General features: G+C 28.2%; 1 protein-coding gene across 5 annotated transcripts in view; it reads right to left on the reverse strand.

The window, feature by feature from the left end:
• The window catches only part of LOC122716853 (puratrophin-1-like), a 431,619-nt gene that overhangs the window by 62,526 nt on the left and 346,933 nt on the right, over window positions 1-22,160 (reverse strand). For all 5 annotated transcript variants that reach the window (XR_006347106.1, XM_043940302.1, XM_043940303.1 and 2 more), the window contains one exon: window positions 20,120-20,245. Coding sequence is in view for 4 of the 5 variants with exons in the window: in XM_043940302.1 (XP_043796237.1) it covers window positions 20,120-20,245 (126 nt within the window). In the remaining variant the exon portion in view is untranslated. The remainder of the gene's footprint in view (window positions 1-20,119; window positions 20,246-22,160) is intronic.

Below are 22,160 nucleotides of genomic sequence, written 5' to 3' on the forward strand. Positions count from 1 at the left end.
ATTAAAAATGAAATGAAAAAAAATCTAAATAGAATCTAATCAGCAAATTAACCGTTATGTCCAACGCCAATATGGACGAAAATATAGAAACAACACGTAAAATAAAATGTTAAGAATTTTTAGAATTCTATGACTCGAAATAGAATATTAATTATCCAACGATATTTCCAAAATTTCTATCATTTCAATAAAATGAATACAAATAAAATTTCAGAATCAATCAACAATAATAAAAAAAAAAAAGGAATCCTGTTTATATAATCCTATCGAGTTGCACGCGTACGCATGATCGCATAAATAAACGAGAGATACGCAAGCACAAGTAAATTAGATTCGTTCGAGACAATTCGTGACATTGATTCCAGTTAGCGTTATCCATGTTTCTTTCGAAGTGTCTCGAAACAGATAAAAAGAAAAATGATCTCGATCGTTTGACGACAATGCGAGGAAGCGTCACACCGCAGCTACGTTCGATCGTCCTTTTTGCTGAATCGGCGCATGGACACTCCCTTAATCGGCTAACGAGACACTTAAGTATGAATCCCTCGCGACGCTCAGCCCGGATTACAAGCCACTTTCATCGCAACTATGCTATTGTGCGTATGCGCAGGCATTACATATTCGTTACGCGGATCCCGCGGTATATTCTTCGGAGCTAACGAACCTCAGGTTCACTGGACTTGACGAGGCGTCCTTGAAGAGTAAGCAGCCCCGAATTGCGACACTTGTTGCGATCCATGAAATTTATGTATGCTTATTATGCCATATTGAAATGTGCTTTATAATTTTATCATATTTGTGAGAGTGATTAAAGTTTTTTGTTATTTAATTAATATAGCAACGTATATGACGCGAAAATAAGTTGTTTAAAATTTGTTTGATTTGTTATTTTAATACGAATGTTATAGCAATTAAATTTTTATACATGTAATATTCAATTTCTAAAATATTGTATAAAATTGTTTCTAATATTTAGGTCTTTAATTTATAATCTCGTTTCATGTTGAAAATATTAAGAGAAATCAAAGCTGAGAGAGTATTCGTTTGCGCAAATAATAAATAATAAATTAATAATAATTTTACAAATTTATTTATATCGTTTTTTTTACTTTTAATTTTCATAATAAATATATATATAATTGAATTTCAAAAGAAAAATTGGTATAAATTAATCAGTTACAAATTTATGTTTAAAGGATCACACTAAAACATCGATTGCATATTGAAGTTTATATCAAACTTTTTATTTTTAACCATATATTATTATTTTATTGAATTAAATTTATATTGTGTAAATAAATATTTTATTCATTTATTCTACAAATTCTGTGCAAGTTCATAATTCATGTAATTAAATCATTGTCCAATCAAATGATTCGAGAAGTGTATAATCACAGTGTTGTGCACTTGATCGATTGAGTATTGATGGAGGTGTATAAATGCACAATCTCGCAATCGAATGAACGTGTAATTACATACAAGTTATAGCCGCATTCTTTATGCATGTAACCTTTTATAAATCAATGCTAAAATACGAAACAGCTACTTTTTGCTTAAGAGAAACATGTTTTATTATTCTCTCTTGTAAGATATTCGTCCCACATGTTTCCAACTTTTGGAATGGAAATTTTGGAATGAAAGTTTCTCATCTTACAACTCTCCAGCGAAAGTATCTCAATTCAGAACGAGAAATTCTGCTCGTATAAATCCATTGAAGGACAAGCAGTCCATATATATATAATAAAAGTGAACTAGTTTCTCCCATTAATTGTTCAAATCGAAGTTCACATTTAAATAAATAGATGTAGAATTATATGTCGTTTTTAGAATTATATGGATGTGTTTATCTATTTGCGTTTTGTTTATTTTCACTCGAATATAATTGGAATAAATTGAATATTGATTCAAATAAATTCAGCCAAAGTTCATTTATTTATGATGAAAATTTCATTCCAATTCAATGAAGTTTTATTATAATCCAATCTGCGAACAAACATTACTTCCTATTATTTTCTCAATCAATTGCAAATCGCAATTTAAGTACGAATTTCTCAAATAAATGTAATTCTACAAAAAAAAAAAAAAAAGAGATAAACTTCGATAATTTGAATATCTTGTAACTTGAGAATTCTAAAATTATAATTCCGTTATAGAAATTTCAAAGAAATTTACCTCAAAATTAGGAAAAAAAATAAGGATTATTTCAAAGATTAAAAATAAAATTGGCTTCGTCTTGAATTATTTATTACGTGTTTAGATAATTGTTAATTGTAAATCGAAATTTGATTCTACAAAATAAATTTCTATCATTTTCATAATTTGAAATTTACAATTATATGAATAGTATTTTTTTAACAAAAGAAAGAAATTAGAATGGTTTCAAATAATTTAAAATCTATTCGTTCCACGTACATATTTATTTAAAGCTAATCATTATTATTATTATTCATTTATTTATGTAATAAATTTTTTAAATCATCAATACAATACGATACAGCTTTGATCGAATTTTCGTTTATTAAATTTTTTTTCATTTCAACTTTTCTCTTAAATTCGAATTACCGAGATTCTGTACTGTACTACACAGCCATTTTATTTAACTCCAAATTCTTATTTTATTTAATTATTCTTATTTATTATTATTAATTAATCTTATTTATTTAATTACTTATTTTATTTAATATCCAAATTCAATTAACTTGGATCGAATTTCGAGTTAAAAATGTCGTTACGTTATAATACGCAATAATATTTCCACGAAAGTGGAATCGAAGGGATTTCCTGCTTACAAAATTCCAAACCCATGTAACAATCTTCTAGGTCTTCACCTCGAATGAAACGCCACGAGCGATCCTCGATTGCCCGTTTGTAATCTAGATCACTCGTAAACGTGTATTATTACACGAGAGGGAGCGATAACCGAAGGAAATCATTAATTAGCCTTGTGTCTCAAATCGACTAAAAAAGTCTTCGCGAAAGAGGGATTCGAGAGAAACAGGAAGCCGATGGATTCGACCGAAATGTAAAACCGAAGGCAAATTGCAAAATAAAATCGACGTTCTCTCGTCGTTTTACGAAAGCGACGATAATTCCAGAGAACCGCGTGGAGCCGCGTGGCCGATTTAGTTGAACTCGAAAGTGTAGTAACCCAGTGGCACGAATATAGTGGCGGGGCTCGTGAACGTTCCTCGACGCTTTTCTCGTGTTCGTGAGTGAATGTCGAGCAACGCTGTGTCTACGCTCGCCCATTGTATGCCAAATTCTGTGCTCCTTTTGCGTCACAGGTGATGGATAAAAGCGAATCGAGTACGGCCTTCAACGCGGATGATCCTGCGAATGACAATTCACGTTTCTCTTGATTTTGAGTGTTTCACCGTAGGGGCGTGCCATTCATCCGTCGAATGCGAATTAAGTTTCGCGAAATGGGTATGTAAACGAGAGAAATAAATTCCATCATTGTATCACTGAGCTATAATTTTGAAGAAATTTATTTTAATTTTCATCGAAATATCTTTTTTAAAAGCATTCGTATGACAACATCAATAGCCGATAATATTTTTAGAGTTTTAATGAAAATAAAATAAAGTAATGCAAGAATGGTATACATGTATGTATCTAATATATTTCTTTATTTTAAGAAATATTATAACTCATTTATTGCATGTTATATCATTTTTATGTTATATACTTGATTGATTAATTTATTGAATTATACATACGAAAATAAGTAAATGCTTGTAAAAATTAAATATAAGTAAAATATTATAATTTTTTAGTAATATTAGGTAATAAATGTTGAAAAATTTTAGTAGTAAAAGTAAAAATAATTATTGCCATTGTCATCCAATTCAAATGAATTACATTTTGAAAATGATTACAGAGATGATCTTTACATTGAAGTATTATAATAGTAAATAAAAATGAAAGAAATATGAATTGATATTCATTGTATCGTTGAATGAATTACAAATTCCATGGATGAAAATAAAATATTTAAATTCATTGAAGATTATGAAAATTTTAGTAAATCTACAAATGATATAACAGATGAAAAAAAATAAACAATATGAAAAGAGAATTAAAAAATTATGCTTCTTTTTTTGATTTTTATAAATTTTGGAATGAACAATATCATAATGTCATAACGATTGAGAAATTAAGATAGACAGACGATAGACAGATTGAAGATTCCATTAGAATATATTTTAAAAGTTTCCAATAAATATTATACATATGTATTTACCAGAAATTTTAGTAAATTTAAATAAATATTTCATCATTTATGCATGTGGAATCGAATATTTATTTGAAAAATCAATAAATTAAATATAAGTATAAAAGCTTTTTCTTATTGGCTATTATATGACTCATATGAATAAAGTAATTGCTATTATATCAATAAGTATTATTATATATAATTTTATGATATCACTTGAAATATTTATTTAAATGGATTTTCTTTTTACTATCGCTCCAAATATTATTCTTGATTTACTTTTTATGAATATATTTCATCTTGAAATCTTCAATTTTTATAATTCGTTATTCATATTTTGATATCTTGATAATCTTATTTATAGATTATATTTTTTATTTAAATTAATCTTATTTTATATTATGTTACTTTATGTTTTATTAAATATCTTATCTCACATTATATAAATCATAATACAATACAATTTCTTTTGTATTATGTGTATAATAACACCAATAATAAAAAATACGAATTTTTAACAATGACTTAATTGCTGCCCGTATTAGTTGATAATAAGAAAAGTTATATAATTTGAAATTCTCACTTGATATATTATCGAATTTAATTAAATATAAAAATAATTAGTACGTAATATTATTACGTAAAATATATAAAATTTAAAATTTTCAAGAATATCCTAAAAAATTCCAACATTCTCGAATAATGAGAGGAATCTGATTATTATCAATTAATTTCCAAAAAAAAAAAAATCCTCGAAGTTTCACATTCTCACATTATAAAACAAAATTTAATGATTAGTAGCCATTTATCAATTTCAAACTTCGAAGAAATAAATTTCATACTCCAATAAAATCTTTCAAACAGATCTTTTTTCCTATCCTCGTTCGTTCAACTAAGTTAATGATACGAATCGTTCAAGGTGCTCTCGTATTATTTACTTCGATCAATCGCTGTCTCGCCACGTTTCCCCGTAATCTTGAATGCAAATCGGTAAAATAGAGGCTGACATTAACAGTCGAGGCCGTGCAATGTAAATAAGTCGATGAAATATCGGGTGAACGAAATTATCCGCGATCCAAGACAGCGATACGCGATCACCAAAAAGTTTGTTAACGATAATTGAGCCACGTTTTATTTCTCCCTCGTATTATAAAATTCTCTTGGGCTAGGTGTGGGGAAAAGGAACGGCGCAAATTCGTTTCGAACGAAAACGGTTCCTCCGAATGAGGTTCGATGGGCATATTACGGTACACGACCGAACCGATCTATGGACTCGTTTAAAAATCTTCGACGCCAGTCTCGAGTTGAAATACGTGCTCTTCATGAAAAATGAATGGATGACCCGATGGCTTATGCGCCATTACGCGGCGTGTACCTGTGCCGCGTAGAAATGAGTGGAAAACGTAACTGTACCTTAATATTCCTTTAAGAGATGTCGTCGAAGGAAACACTGGCTCTTTTAAGCTTTGTCCATCGCCGCTTAACCTTTTGCTGTTATTATTTTCGAATGTCCAAAAAAAAAAAAAAAAAACATTTAAGTATTTCGTAATTTAGAGTAATTTAAATTAAGTATGATGTTAAGTATCTTATTACGTTTAATTAAAATTTATAATTATAGCTCATTTCAAGAGTTTTATTTTTTTATTGTAATATTTTAAAAATTCAAAGAGATTTCGATCTCATAAAATTAAGGATTTAAATGTAAAATAACAAGATTGATGTAATTTCAAAAAACTCACGAGGATTTATAATAATTATATTATGTATTATATCGTTTAAATATTTTCAATATTTCTAATAATTTTATGTAAATTATTTCAATTATCTTATTAGAAAATTACGATTCATAAATTCAATTATTTTCATATATTTCTTACAAATAATTTTTAATGGATCTTAAAATAATTATGTATCTATTATTATTATAAGTATTCATATTAATTTTTATGCATAAGTAATCAATTATAATTTAATGAATATGTTTAGTGAATAGTGTTATTATGAATCATATAAAATGTAAATGATATTCGAGTAAAAATAATCCAATAATAAAGAATAAGTGAGAGCATTCTTGCATTTAGTTACGGCAATTTATTAAATGTTTTAAAAAGCGTGTTTTTAAAAAGCGAGACCTCGTTGAATAAAGCAGCGAACAAAAAGAATCGATTTGGTTCACTGCGAAGTCAAATAATTGGCCTTAATTTATCGGCATACTTTTGCGCACTATCTCTGCCGCGTTCATTAAACTTCCTATCCTTCGAACGAGTTTCACGCGTATTTAAATAAATATTGGCCTTTGATATTTTCGATAACTAGAACTAACTAGTTACCGTAGAAAACGGTTATTTTCACGGAAATCTTTTTGAAATTTCTTTTTCTCTTGACCTAAACAAATTAATTATAATCTACATAATAATTAAAATATACGAATGATTATAATTTTTATTATTAATTCTCAATCGATATTATTCCATTACGAATAATTTAAGATTACTTGCGTAATTTTAGATAATTTAATGAAAAAAGAGATAGAATAAATATTAAACAGTTAATGAGATTGAATTGAAATTATAGTAACTTGAATATTTTTCGAGTAATATTTCAATTTAAATTTTTTAATACCATTAATATTTTTCTCATATTGTATAATATTAAAACATACGTTAAATCGATGTTTCAGAATTAAGATTCAAAATTAAGATATCTGGATTATACACAAAAATTTCGATATTCTCGAATCGTGAGTTGAATTGAATTAAGTTTAATTTTTTAAAAAGTATCTCATAACTAGTCACGAAAAACCAGAATAATAACTTTGATAGATATCTTAATTAAAGAGAAATCAAAATTTTTTCATGCGCGTATCTAATAGATAAATATCTATCCTAGTAGTTTAAAAATTGTGCAAGCCACGTTTTTGCATCAGTTGCTCACTTTCATTAGGTCGACACTTACCTATTCACTCGCTTATTTCAGTGAGATATTCAAAAGTTAAGGTTCGTATATACAGTAAAGTCTTCCAAGTAATTTAGAGTAAAAGGTGTCGAGCGTGACAAATGTGTTTAGAAAAGAAAATGGTAATACGCGTAGAAAAAGCAAACGAGGATATATCTATACGATATATATATATATATTCAAAGGAGAGAGAATATTGGAATGGAAGAGCACGCGAAGAAATTAGAGTAACATTATGGAAAAGGCTACCAGTATGAATTTTAATAGGTAGCTGTATAATCACGAATCATGTGTTATAATAACATCATTTAAATGTCACATTCGAACGAGAGGAATTTCTATACTTATTTCACGACCTAATATTAAATTTATTGTCATTCCATTTAAACCTCCTTTTTCATATCAGAGAAATATTATTTCGAATAATATGTTATTTCGATCTATAATTATACGAAATAATTTCAAAGAATTTATTATATAATATTATTTCAAAAGTTTAGATAGAAATAATAATAATTCATTTATAATTTAATTTCAGAAATTATAATTCCTATCTGTTAATTAGAAAAGATGTAATATTAATATTCTTTATTATGTGTTATCTTTATTATGTGCTATCTCTATTAATTAATTTTTTAATTAGTGACCCATATTTTTTTAATATTTTACTAGATTTATCAGATTTATTAAACGTAGAAATTTATATTCATCATTTATATACATTTTGTTGTTAAAAAAAAATATTTGTATCTGATAGAAGAAATAAAAATCAGCATTGATATTGCAAGTGGATACTAGACAACTATGTCTTACAATGATTACATTTTAACGTTAAAAGAAATCATAATTCATCATACAAATTTCTACATTTAAAAAATTTGATTTGTAACATAATATAACATAACATAAATATTAATCTCTTATTAGAAATAAAACGAACCTGAAACCTTCATTAAAATTAATTAAAATTTAAAATTTGCCATTCGTTCACTTCTAATATCCTCTCAAAAGAAATTATCAAGAAATATTTATCTATTAACGTGTTAACACAAGATTACCATAACGATCAAAAAAGCAAATAGCTCATTCAAATAAATTTAATCAAACCAAGATTTAATCAAATCTCATAACACCTATTAGAGCAATCCTATCCAATGTATATATAATAAATAATAATATAATAATCCAAAAATAAAATATACATATTAAGCTCAACAGAGAAAAAAAAAAAAAAGAAAGAAAAACCGTGAAAGTTAAATTCTCGTCGATTTATTTAATCACGGTCGATAGATGGCTGTTATTAATTCACTCTAACCAGTCGTAAAGCAAATCGTCGAGGGAAAACGGCGTGCAAAAAAGCTTGATTACATCCATGTTATGCGAGAGAGAGAGAGAGAGAGAAAGAGAGAGAAAAAGAGAGAGAATCGCGTTTCCCCTTGGGGGACAAACTGTGCAACGCTAACGACGAGCTCAACCCAAATATAAGAAATTCCGAGGGGATCGGGTGCGCGAGACAGGCCAAGACAAATCCATGTTGTACATTGCAAATCCACGTATGTACAAGGTATTTCAAGGTCTTCTCTTTTCTTACGCGTTAAGCTCACCGTGACCCGTTACATTTGCGCGATGGAAGGCGTGTCGTTTTACGGTTTCCTCCTCTTGAGTAATCGCGAAAGCTCGATTGCGTAATGCGATATTAACAATTTATTTGACATCGATATTCTGCCTTATCTGTGTATACCTCACTTCCTGTCCAATATTGCAATGTAAATATATAAGTAAATATACAAAAGAGTATTATTAAGAGATGTATAATATATATAGTAATAAATAAATATATAAGTAAATATCCAAAAGAGTATTATTAAGAGATGTATAATATATATAGTAATAAATAAATATATAAGAAAATATCCAAAAGAGTATTATTAAGAGATATATAATATATATGATAATAAATAAATATATAAGTAAATATCCAAAAGAGTATTATTAAGAGATAATATATATATAGTAATAAATAAATATATAAGTAATATATATATATCCAAAAGATTATTTTTAAAAAATATTATTAAGAGATATATATATATAATATATATATAATAATAAATAAATATATAAGTAAATATCCAAAAGAGAATTATTAATTCAATATATATTTAATACAATATTTTAAAATTTAGCATAATAAATTTTGAAAATGATTTAATATTATTTTTTTTTTGTAATATCAACGTATAATATTTCTTTCTTTATTTTTATAGTAAATGGAACAAAAAAAAAATTGAAATATTTTTTTATCATATTTTAATTAATTAAACAATTTTTTTTTTATTACCAATGCTTGAAAAAAGACATAATTCACATTTTCTATAAAAATGTTGAAGAAATCATGCATAATGCGACAATTTTTATTTTTATTTTGCTTTTTTCTTTTAATTAATATTTGCGTTAATGATCAGTTTTCGATCGATTTTTATAAATTTTGCACATGGTCTGTCGACGGAAAAGGAGTCGATAAAAAGTATCTATACAGCTTTGAATAAGGAAATATGTAAAAAGTACTTGAGTTTATTTTAAAAATGAATTTAGTGTGACGTAATATATTCTAAGTTTACTTTTTTCTATCCACGTGTTCGTATTCTTTTTTTTCCTCACATGTTGACACATTGTAGAAGTAAAAATTTAATTTTTAAAAATAAAATAGCGATTTTCTGATCGTATCATAAAACTGGCAAATTTTAATATTTTTTTTTTTTTTTGTAATTTCTATAAGCGAAGAACCACACGAATTTCCATAGAAATTTTGCAATATTGTCGTGTCGCGAGAATACACGATCTCATTAAGATAGCTCTCACGTTGTTTTGAAGAACAATGAGCATCGCGGAATGAATCGACGCGATTCATGGATTGATTCTATAAAAATTAAGGGATTACGCGATAGCACGATGTGAACTGGATTTAACAAATTGTATTTAGAATTGAAAAATTGTTTGGATTTTTATTTTCAATGGTGTCATTTGAAGATGTAGGATATATTGGTTTATTTGAAATAATAGCAATTAAATAATGGATAATTATATCAATAATATTATATATATCATTATATATTAATTTGGCGAAATAAATTATTTTAAAATAAAACACTATTATATCGTATAAGCAGATTTGCACTTAATATTTTAATCATCAGTATATAACACCTGAAAAAGAAAAAATAGATTCTAAAATTAAATTATAGATAAACATTATTTATTTAATTACTTTCGAAACAAAAAAATTTCTTAAATTTCATAATCAATATCTGGCATCTCATAAAACAAAAATCCAAAAAAATACAAAACGAAATGGAATCGAGAATAATTTCTAAAGTTGAATAATTTTCAAAGCAATTTTTATCTTTACATTAAAAAAGAAAATCGAACATCTTTCAATATCGTTAAAACGAATACGAAGAAAATCAAAAAAACGCAAAAGGAATACCAATAAATGAATGGAATCGCGATGATTTCTAAATAATCAAATTAAAATCAATATCTCTATATTACAATTCATGCAATAAGAAATAAATAAACATTATTCACTTATGATTTTCTAAATTTAATCTTTGCCAATAAACTGCCTACCCTAAAAAAACCTTAATATCATTAAAATGAATACCTATAGTATACCTGAAGCAACTCGGAAAGAGTTACCCCAGAAAACGAGGAAGAAGACCCGGAAGACTCGTCCCACCTTTTAACGAGGAGGCATCGGGTGGCGACGTTCCACTTCACTCGTCGATTAACCCACATATATCGGTCGAACCACACTCGTGCTTTATTTTTTCGTGTTACACCTACGCTACGTGCGGTCAGCTATGCGTAACAACACGTAGCTCCATCTCTGTCGAACGATTGCACCCGTATGCGTATACGAAAGCACTAATGGGTTAATGCATCTCGTTTCATCGTTCTTCTTCGATCGAACCCTCGGATACGATTATGTTTTATACAGGTAAACGTGTTGTTCCCTTATTTTTCTTCGCGATCGGTCAAGTGGAAGTTATTCGATAGGCAATTTGCTCGTTGTCTTTTATCTTTTATGATGGATGGAGGTGTTTCGAGTTGTTTGAGGACGTAAGAGGAACATTTTTTTTTTTTGTTTTATAATTTTTTAAACGAATTTAACGCGATGCAGGATGAGTTTTCTTTTTGCACAATTAATGATCTAACATCGTTGGTTAGAAATTTTCAAAATTATAAATATTAAAAGCTATAAATATTAAAAGAAATTTACGATATAAGTAAATGATAAGTTAAAAAAAAAAGTAATAAATTTCTGAAATTATTCTTCGTTTCTGAATAAATTATCAATTTGTTATCTAATTTATGATTTGTCAAATTATTAACATTAGTTAATAAATTATTATGTAAAATGATTCTAAATTTTTCGATATACTGATATGACCGAATTACTTCATTATTTCACTATATTTGAAAAGATCAAATATGCAGATTGATTGACTATACATAAAATCTTATGAAAATGGTTCAAAATATTTGATAAATTTTAACAAATCAAGCAAAATGAAATGATCTAATAATAATAATAATAATTATCTTCTTTGATAACTATAATTATTAAATAGCATTAAACATTCACTTTCTATAACACACACGATGACATCACATGACACAAAATCAAAGTCGAAGTTTAACCTAAATATCCTCCCCTTATCAATTACATTTAACACGAACAACGATGTTAAACATAAATTTCAAAAATGAGAGCCTCGCACGATCCATTTCTCATCCATCTCATCCACTTAAAATAATCAATATTACCAGAAAAAAGAATCGCCTCGACAGATGTTGCGTTCATTTTCGAGAGGGATCCATCCCTCGACCCGATGAATCTATCGAGTTTTAGGTGGGCGTTGCGCGTGGAACGGAGCCAGATCAGGCGATTAAGCTTTCTCGCGCGACCAGCCACGAGTCTTCTTTCGAGGGGGTTAGAGCTAATAAAATTCGAACCCCCAATTTCGCGGATGCGGCCTCGGCTCTTAGATAAGACGGCCAATCGAATTGGTCGATGATCACCCAACGGGCGGAATATTTTGTCATTTGAATGTGAAAGTAGAGTATCGATCCTCGAACGACGAATGGACGAATGGAGGCATTAAACGGGATCTATTACGGTGAAAAGTGTAGGGGGCTGTAGAGGAAAATATATCGCTGAGCTTTATTCAGCAAGATTTAAGAACGTATATATTTCTTTCCGCCACTTTTAGATTATTTTTCCGCCATTTTATTTATTATAAAATCTGAGCTTCGATATTCTAAGCTATTCAAAAAGCTTATGAAAAAATTTTTATCCAATATATTTTATGACTATATATATATTTAAATTTAAATAAAATTATTTAAATAAAATTTTAAATTTTGAATTTTTTTAATATTCATATATTCGTCAAAACAATTCTTTTATCTATTAATTGGTGAAAACAAATTAATCAAAAGAGACTTATCGTTCTTTTTTCCTTCTAATCTTTGAATTTTAAAAAATCTTGTTTGGTAACGATCGAAATATCAATCGCGATATTTAAAAATAATATTTCATTTGTGCCTTAAATAGATCAAAAATACTTAGTTCTTTGATTACATTATCAAATGATTCATAACTATTTAACATATTCAATGACACAATATATGCATTATAGAAATTTATTTTATCTTATTTCTTTTTTTATTTTTTTTTTTTTATTTATAATTTCTTATTATAATGCACGCGTACGATTCCATAAATTTTTTCAAAAAATGAAAAATGGACAAAAGTTTTTCGGATATCTTGCTTTTATATAATCAATATATACAGTCATTTTGAATTTCGTTTTATTTTTATATTTATTTATTTTTTTTTTTTTTTATCAAAAATCAATATCCGCCGAGAATCTTTTCGATTTCAAATAAATTCGATTTAAATATCGAATACATTAATACTATATCTCTACATTTTTACAAAAACAGAACAAGCACGGAAATTAAAAAAACAGTTTCGATCGAAAAGTTTTGCAATCGCATGTGAAAAAAACTTTACGATAAAAAAACTTGGCAATAAAATCAAATCGAAATAACTTCGAAATAACAACAACCCACGTATGTAATCCCCGCCACGCTTGATCATTTCATTCGAAAGTTTCATCGAATCTGCTCGTAGAATCGAGGAGCAAATAGATAAATCGCTCGAAAAAAGATTCGAAGAGGGCGATTAACATTTTCACTCGTTCGATTGACAATAACCGGTCTTGGAGCCGCCTGTTTCCAATATTTTCATTGGAATTAATTAACGGCTAATTTCTCGCGCGTCTTAATCGAACGATTTTGCAGGGTGTCGGGGAAATCAAACGACGGGGCTAACGAGCATGACCGCCTTGTGCCGATTCGAGCCTGTTGCAATCGAGTTTTCGAAACGATTTCCCGATCGCGATTCGCGACACGCGTCCACTCTCCACCGGATATAACGCGTCGCAATCATCGTTCCGCGAGCGAACACATTGGCCGAGGATACACGTTGGAAAGTTGGATCCTTCCCGAGGTGATCGACGGAAGGAAATCGTTATCTTGTTCGTGCTAAAATTTTGTTTGGGTTTAATTGGGTTTCGTAAACTCTTCAACATATGTATTCGAAAGGAATTGGATTTTAATTATTTGTTGTTGAATGTTGCAAAACAACGAATGACAATTATACGATCGAAAAATTTTTGATTATAGTGAGTATAGTTTAGAATATAGTATAAATATTTTTCGATAAGAATATAGAAACAGATTGTTTATAAAAATATGAAACATTTTTGGAAGATAAAGACATTAAAACGAAGAAGAAGGTATAGTTGATTAGAAGTATTTTAAGTTTACATTAAATAATTATATATATATATGAATGAATATTCGTTCTTCGAAACAAATTTTCTTCATAATGGATCATAATGGAGAATTTTTAATCTTTATGAATAATAAGTTTTTTTTATATAAAAAATTAAATAGAAATATTTTCGCTATCTTTATTAAATTTTATTAGAATTTACAACAATGGTAGGTGAGTATTACAAAATCTAAAAAATGAGATTCGTCAATTCAATATAAGATAAATTGAATTGGCTTCGACAATTTCTAAACTCAATTTCGAAACTTATAACACGTTCCACGTGTTTAGGAAGGGCAACAAAAACTCGACAAATTACCCACTTCGAAATTATTAAAAGCCATAAAATCGATAATAAAAAGCAAAGCATTACAAGATGCAACTGTCAAAAAACTTTTGCTGCACTTTTACTTCCAATCAAATTATCATTTGTACCGGAATTGGCCAATAATCAACGAGTTTCCAGAAAGGACTCTCAATTCAAACTCAATCAAATCTTCTGAAAAACAAGCGAATTGGAATTGGATATTTCTCCATCCAACGGAGAAGAAGAAAAATTTTATCCGCTTTCATGATCGATCGACATAAAAATATATTTCCTCGTTTGATCATCACGAGAATTTTCTGCTCGCTCGAGATCCTCGCTTCGAGCTGCGATTTCCATGTGCGCTCCGTTAAAACAACTCCAAATGTCTCGTTTTTATTCACGTCACGTTCGCTATTCCTCCTCTGTGCTGCGTAATTAGGTTACCAGTACACTACGAAGGCCACGGTCGAAGACCACGATTTCCGGTGCGCGACACCGCTTAGTACTTCGAGAAAACATCGTCGACCTTCCGGGTAAAAATTGATGTGTCAAATACGAAACCAGACGCCATTTGTACCATTATTTGTACTATTCTTTTTTTTCTACTTGTTTATGCCAGAGCATAAATATGCAATTTAATCTATATAAAGCACCAAGTGGAATCATTAAAGTCCCTAGAATATCACTAGAAGTTTAATAGATCTTTTTGTATATTTAACTTTATATTTATTATAGAAATATATAAAGAAATAAATATAAAATATATAATGATATATTATAATAATTCAATATATTATAATATATTGAATATTATATATTAAAATATAAAAAGAATTTTTTTTTTTTTTTGAGATAGCAGTATTTATTCCATAGTTCAAGTGTAATAAAAAATTAGAGATAAAAGACAAGGAAATGCTTTATTAAATAGAATCGTATCACTTAAAATAAATATAATAACTTTCCTTTTGCTTTTTTTTTTTTTTAAATTTACGAAAATAAATTTTTCACTTGGATTTCTCAATTGTTGACACGATTGAATAAATTAAATCGAGTCATTTGTGTTCTACGTAAAGGGGAAGCGTGAGCAGTAATTGGAAGTTCTTGTCCTCTTTCACTCGAAGAATTTTGGAGAAATTCGCAATCGTGAAAAGCGAAAGCAAATTGTAAATAGCAAAAAAAAAAAAAAAAAAAAAAAAAAAAAAAAAAAAAAAAAAAAAAAACTAGCATGATTATTTTCAAAACAGGATCGAGCACTTTTTGTTCGAAATAAAATTTTGAAATACATTCTAAAATTCTCTTCTTCGAAAAGTAAATTATTTCTCATAGTCGATAAATTTTAATAACCGTGTTATCCATAGTGCAACACTTAAGATATAAAATCTACATACTTAATTAAATGTAAATAGGTTAAAAAAACAAGGAGCACGATAAAAGAGAAAATATAATAGAACTCTGTTTATGAATATGATTTTTATGATTATTATTTATCATTTTTCGTTCAAATAATTGGAGTTTATGTTCACAAATGGATTGCAAAAATGGATATGCTTCAATACTTCAGATTTTTCAAAAAGTGTAAGTATTTTTCTCTTCTTTTCGATCAATTTGTTTGATGCCACACTTACTATAAAACATTTTTATAGAAATATAACACGAAAAATTATATTTGTTTATATTTGATATCCGTCTTCGTTAAGCGGAATAATACATAAACAATAATTTGTACAATAAGAATCCACAATAAATCCTAATAATCCTAATCATAATCATTCATTAAAATTTCGTTCATATAAACTGTAATAAAACTTAATTTTTCTGAAGCTAAAACGTTATTTAATTATTTTAAGAAAAGCAGAAAATTTCTTCTTCGATCCCATAAATACAACTATAAATGAGCTACAAACAACAATTTATTTTCCATAATTCAATTCCATATTTCCTTATATACACTTTTCCTTATATAGACGGAATAACTTTCAAAACAAATTTTCACTTATTATCCGATTTTAAGCACGATTTTGGATGCATTTGGATCAAGAGGGGTGGTTCGATATCGCCCTGTTTTCATCCACGTTTCGAACCGGTCCACGTTCCACCGGTACCTTTATCGTCGATTTAATTTACGATCATTTCGATTGATACGCTCTTTAACTGGACATTTTGCAATTAACCGGACGCTCCAAATATCGGGTTGGACGCGCGCTGCGATCGCTTAATAATAAATCGGCGATAGGTCCCAGTTCCGTTCGAACGACCTAAATAAACAGTTTTCTCGATCATCGGTTGACAATTATGACAGGAGCGTGTGGGCAATGCGTTGATCGGGGTCATTGGGACGTGGTTGCCACGAAGAAATGTCCAATGCAGTTTGGATAATGATCCAACGACGGGACGCGTGGAACGCGGGATAATTGAAGTGGGTGCCGCATGATTAATTAACGTGCTTCCTCGACAATCGATCGCCCCCTGCCATAGGACGAGATGAAACCAGTGAGCGCTGTGATCGTGGGGCTCTTTTTGAGCCTCTTGAACTCGGTTATCAATCGGGGAGAAAGTCGAGCGTAAATTGGTAAATTGAGGAACTCGAGAAACGCGTTTTGTTAGTTATTTTCATTTTGAAAATTGTTATTTGGGGGATGAGTCGTGATATTTGAAGCAATGAGCAATTTATTTAATAGAAATAGATAATTTTAGTAACGAAAATCAATTATCTCGATAAATGATGAAATTTTGGATTGATAGAAAAATTCTATAAGATAATCAATTTCAAGTGGCTCGTATACTGTTGTTTGTGATAAATTTATTTTATAATTGTGGTAATCTTGTGTTTGAAAAATGATCTACTTTTATCTGAGATTAGAAATTTTTCAGATATTCATATTAGGTATATAGATTTAGATATATTATTAGTATTTACAAAATTTGATTTAATTTCAAATTATAAGATAAAATCATCTTAGAACGAATAATAAAATTAATGTATATAAATTCAATCAATTCAAGATCTGGAAAAAATTTAAATGATTTTGAAAACTATAATACATTATGAACTATACATTATAATTAGAGTACTGTTTATGTAATTTTGTATTTTCATTATCACAATTGGAATAAAATCTAAATAAAGATTTCATTTTTCGAATATCACAATGAGTATTTTATTTTAGATAATTATAAAATATTTTATATTTTTGTATATTATAAATATTCTGCAAACTTCTATACATTTAATTTTTTATAAATGTATAAATATTTGCAGCTTAGTAAACTGATTAGTCAACGCCTAGTAAACTGATCTAGTAAACGTATTTATATATTACTTTTTCATCCACTTAATAATGGAACAACAATTAAACCAATAATTAAAAAACAAGAAAGAGATAAAGAAAGAAGGAAATATTATATTTTGAAAATAAAATATCTTGTAAATGTATTTAGTATAGTATATTCACAAGAATCACAGATCGTTAATAGAAATTAGATTAATTCTATTTCTCGAAAAATTCTTAATTTTAACCTAGAATAATCTAGAATAAGTAATATTCTAATAATTATTTAAATTTTAAATTCAATATATATATATATATAAATAATATTATTTTTAAATTCAAATTATCGAAGCCAGCCGTAACTTGACAGTTCAAATATAAATTATCCAATGACACAATATTCTGCCTACGTTACCGATAAAATGCGTCAGCGATAAGCGACAAAAAATCGTCCGAATATAGGGAATAGATCATTCTTCGCATATATACTTTTACTTAATTGCTATTCAAGGTTGTTTGGTATTTTTTACGATCGTTTATCGAGAAAATGGGAAACACAGAAAGCGGAGGCCATGTTGTCGCGTTGGCCCCGTTATCAACGAACGGAAAATGTCGTCGAAGAACACGGGCTTATACGATCGTTTGATAAGACTAGACATTACTATCCACTCAGTTTGCACCGACTAATCAACTATTCTGCAAATACATTTCTAATTGCGAAAGTTGTCAGCGAACAACTTTCGCGTCTTCCAATTAATGATTACGATTCAATCTGCACCATTATGGAATGTAAATGAGATTTCAGTAGTTTTAAAAGTCGCGATATAAAAATAATCGCTGCCATTGATGGACATATGTGCTTTCGAAGTAGTTTAATTTATGCGGTACACTTCGGTCGGCATTGCAGGAAACTTGTTTGGATCAGGTGACGCTAGACGGCACCACAAGACTAGAAAATCAAGTTACCGATCCTTCGATCGAGATCTATGAAGATTCCTTTTTTTAGAATATTATATAGTTTTTTTTTATATATAATATTTTTTATTCTCTTGATATATAATAATAGTAAGTATTTAATCTAAGTTTTGGTTTTTATACTGAAAGTTTTTATTATTAAAAAATTAAATAAAAAAAGTTTTATTATCGACGGAACATTCGTCGGTAAAATAGTATCGATCTATAGATTATTCTAACATCTTTTTTTCTAATCTTTATTATTTTCAATTGTACTTGATAAAAAAAAATTAAATTCTTTATTCAAATTGAAATAATATTCTTCAAAATCATTTTTTTCTCGTTTCAAAATCACATTTGCAACAATGATATACATGGCTTACTAGAATGGACACATTAAAACCATTTCTCATATCTTTTCTATCCATCTAAATCTGAAAGTCATCGTTACACATTCGATTGTTAAATCGATCTAAATGAAATCTTTATCTTCGATCAAATTCAATCTACGAGGTATCTAATAACCATAATAACGCCTTCCTTGAGACCAAATACTAATATAGTTTCTCCTATTTTTTCATTATTTTTTTTTTTTTTTCTTTTTCTCTTTAAACGAGACACGTGTATTTTTTCTTCGATTGATCCGACCGGTAACACAAGAGGAAGTTTGCGAAACTCATAGTGATCCTTGCAATCGACTACAAAGAAATCTTTTATTATCTTTCAGTCATTTCGACCGCCTCTTGTCGGGAATTCTTCCGTATTGAACCGTGACGAAAGGCTCGATGAGACGTGAAAAAAGTGAAATCTCTAGACATATATGGGTCGATTCTGAGCTGCTTTCGATCCCATTATTTGAAACAGTTAGCGCAACATTCGTGTCAAAGCTTCTATAAAATATCTATCGGGCTTGTGCTTCGTAATTATTATTCAGCTTTTCAGATCAGACGGAGATTGGTACAATGAAATGATTGATCAATAGAATATATTGCGCTACTATCTATTAATCAGTTTATATAGTCATAAAAGTCACAAAAGTCTTCACTTTATCTTATGCAAATTTAACTAACATGTTATTTTATCAAAATCAATAATAATTCTGTTTTATACGAAACATTGTAAGCATAATGAATTATATGTATATAAAGTAATTTTTTATTTGAAAAATGTAATTTTAAGAGTTAATTAAAATCAATTATTATAATTTTAATGCTATATTATCCTTTTGTAAAAAATAATTTGGACAAAATTATATTTAAAACATAGAAAATAATAAAAATTTGAGAATTATTTCAACTTTCAAGTACGTACAAAATCAAGATTTTTAAATTAAGTAAATTTTCTTTTAAAAGAAAACTTTTGTGACAAATTTTAAGTCAGTTTGATCAAAACACTTTTGATTATAATTTGTTCTTGGACTTTTTTTTTTCTAAAATAATATAAATATCAAAAATGAACAGATACAATTTATTACTAAAAAAAATATAAAGTGCACTCACTAGTGTACTCACCATCGACGTGAAATAAAATTTCTCGAATTCCCTCTCGTGAAGTCGCGCCGCTGTCAAGTTCGTCGCCGCGTGTTGCCCGTGTTTCGTGAGCACGTCCTCGCCTTTTTTGCAAAACCAAGATAACACCTGCAATCGTAAAATGAAATTAACAAAAAAGTAATAGAATGAATGAAAAGTAGACTTAAAACAAAAAAAAGAAAAAATTATGAAAACTGGTTTCTTTTTTTTTTTTTAATTTAAAAAATATTATAAACAAATGAGGCTTTAAAAAGATCTTTCAGAAAGAAAATCGAACAAAAATTTTTTTCGCTCATTAAACGTTATATTTAATATATTTTAATGCAGAAATGAAAAAAAAATTTTTTTGTTCAATTTACGTTTTATTTATAAATCAAAAATAAACGTATATACTTTTCTGTTAAATACGTTTTTTGATGTGCTGCACAATTTTAATATCTGATTAATTTGTGATAAAAAATTAACCTTTAAAGTAAAGTAGAATTTTATTTTTTGTTTTTAATAATAAAAAATAAGTAATAAATTGGCGAACGAGGAATAAATTTCAAAGAAATGATCACAACGCAGCAACGTTGAAACTTCACTATGCACTACTATTTGCAAATTTTCTAGCATACAGAGTTTAACATGGCAGGACAGTGAGTAATTAACGTCCGTCTGGATTGGTTAAATAATTAAAAACGATCGTGGCTGTTCCGTTCGTGTTCGACGAGTGGAGGTCTGGTTATTTATGAACGTCATAGCGGATTTCGAGTGAAACGTTTGAATACACGACACATGTTTTATGTGCTCCTATGCATTCCCGCGATAAATACACTTCTCGTAAAGTCAAATTCGAGTAATTTATTAACAAATGTAAAGGAAGAAAAAAAAGCATTTATCATCTTTTTAACTTTTTTTTCTTTTTTATTCCAGACGGTTAAAGTATTTATAAAACGTAAAATTAAAATATTTATTATGACAAGATTACAAATATTTATGCGTTTAAAAGAAAACTAGACCAAATAAACATAAAATATAACATAAATGCAGTGCAAAAATATAATATAAAGTATTTTACATTCATTATAATATTCAGAGGATGAATTAAATTTTTATTTAAATATCTTTTTTTTTTTTTAGATATTATTATATCTTTTTTAAACATTAGAAATTGTAAATTTAAGAATTTACATAAACGTATTATGGAAAAGATTTCGAACAATTTCAACAATTATCAATTTTAATTATAAAAATAAATTAATATTTTTGTATATAGATATAATTTTATCATTATATGAATTAAACACTACTAGATATAAAAAAATTCATATGATAAGTGAAATCTTAAATCATTTAACAAAAATGTTTTCAAAATTCTACAAATTAATGATTTTTTTGATAATAAAAAGTCAATTTTCGTATCAATATCTCATTAATGCGAAAATTGGCACTCTATAATCCACTCTTATATACCTCATAAAATTCACCATTATTTATTTCCTCTCACAGAAGAAAAAAAAGGAAACGACGAAAAAGTTACTTAAAATATCCTATATTATATTTTTCTATTTTTCAAAATATATCTACAAACTTTATAAATCTTTAACTTTTCAAATAAAATAAAATGATTAAGCCCTACGTTAGCCATTTAAAAATTAAATCTCCCTTTTTCTTTTTTACTAGATAAAAAATTTTCCATCCACTAAAATGCTAATCTTCATATCTACATCCACCTGTCTAATATCCTCGATCGCAATATATCTCGTCGAGCATACATACGTCTGTTTCGGTCGATAATTAGATCGCTGACACAGGCGCGTCACGCTTGATTAATGATTCGTCGTCGTTGACGAGAATGTAAAAAGGGCGCGAGAATAATTAACGGGAGCAGTCGGAGGAGAGAACGTAGAGATGGAAGGAGGAACGCAGGAGCGTCCTTGCTTCCTCACCTTTGTCGTCCTCGTCGATGACGAAAAATCAACGAAATACGAAAGGTGAGAAACTCACATTGAATGGAGAAACGATTGGGATCGCGAGCAAT

Source organism: Apis laboriosa, unplaced genomic scaffold (genome assembly GCF_014066325.1).
Source record: "Apis laboriosa isolate Shangri-la unplaced genomic scaffold, ASM1406632v1 scaffold49_cov149, whole genome shotgun sequence".
Taxonomy (NCBI): Eukaryota; Metazoa; Arthropoda; class Insecta; order Hymenoptera; family Apidae; genus Apis; species Apis laboriosa.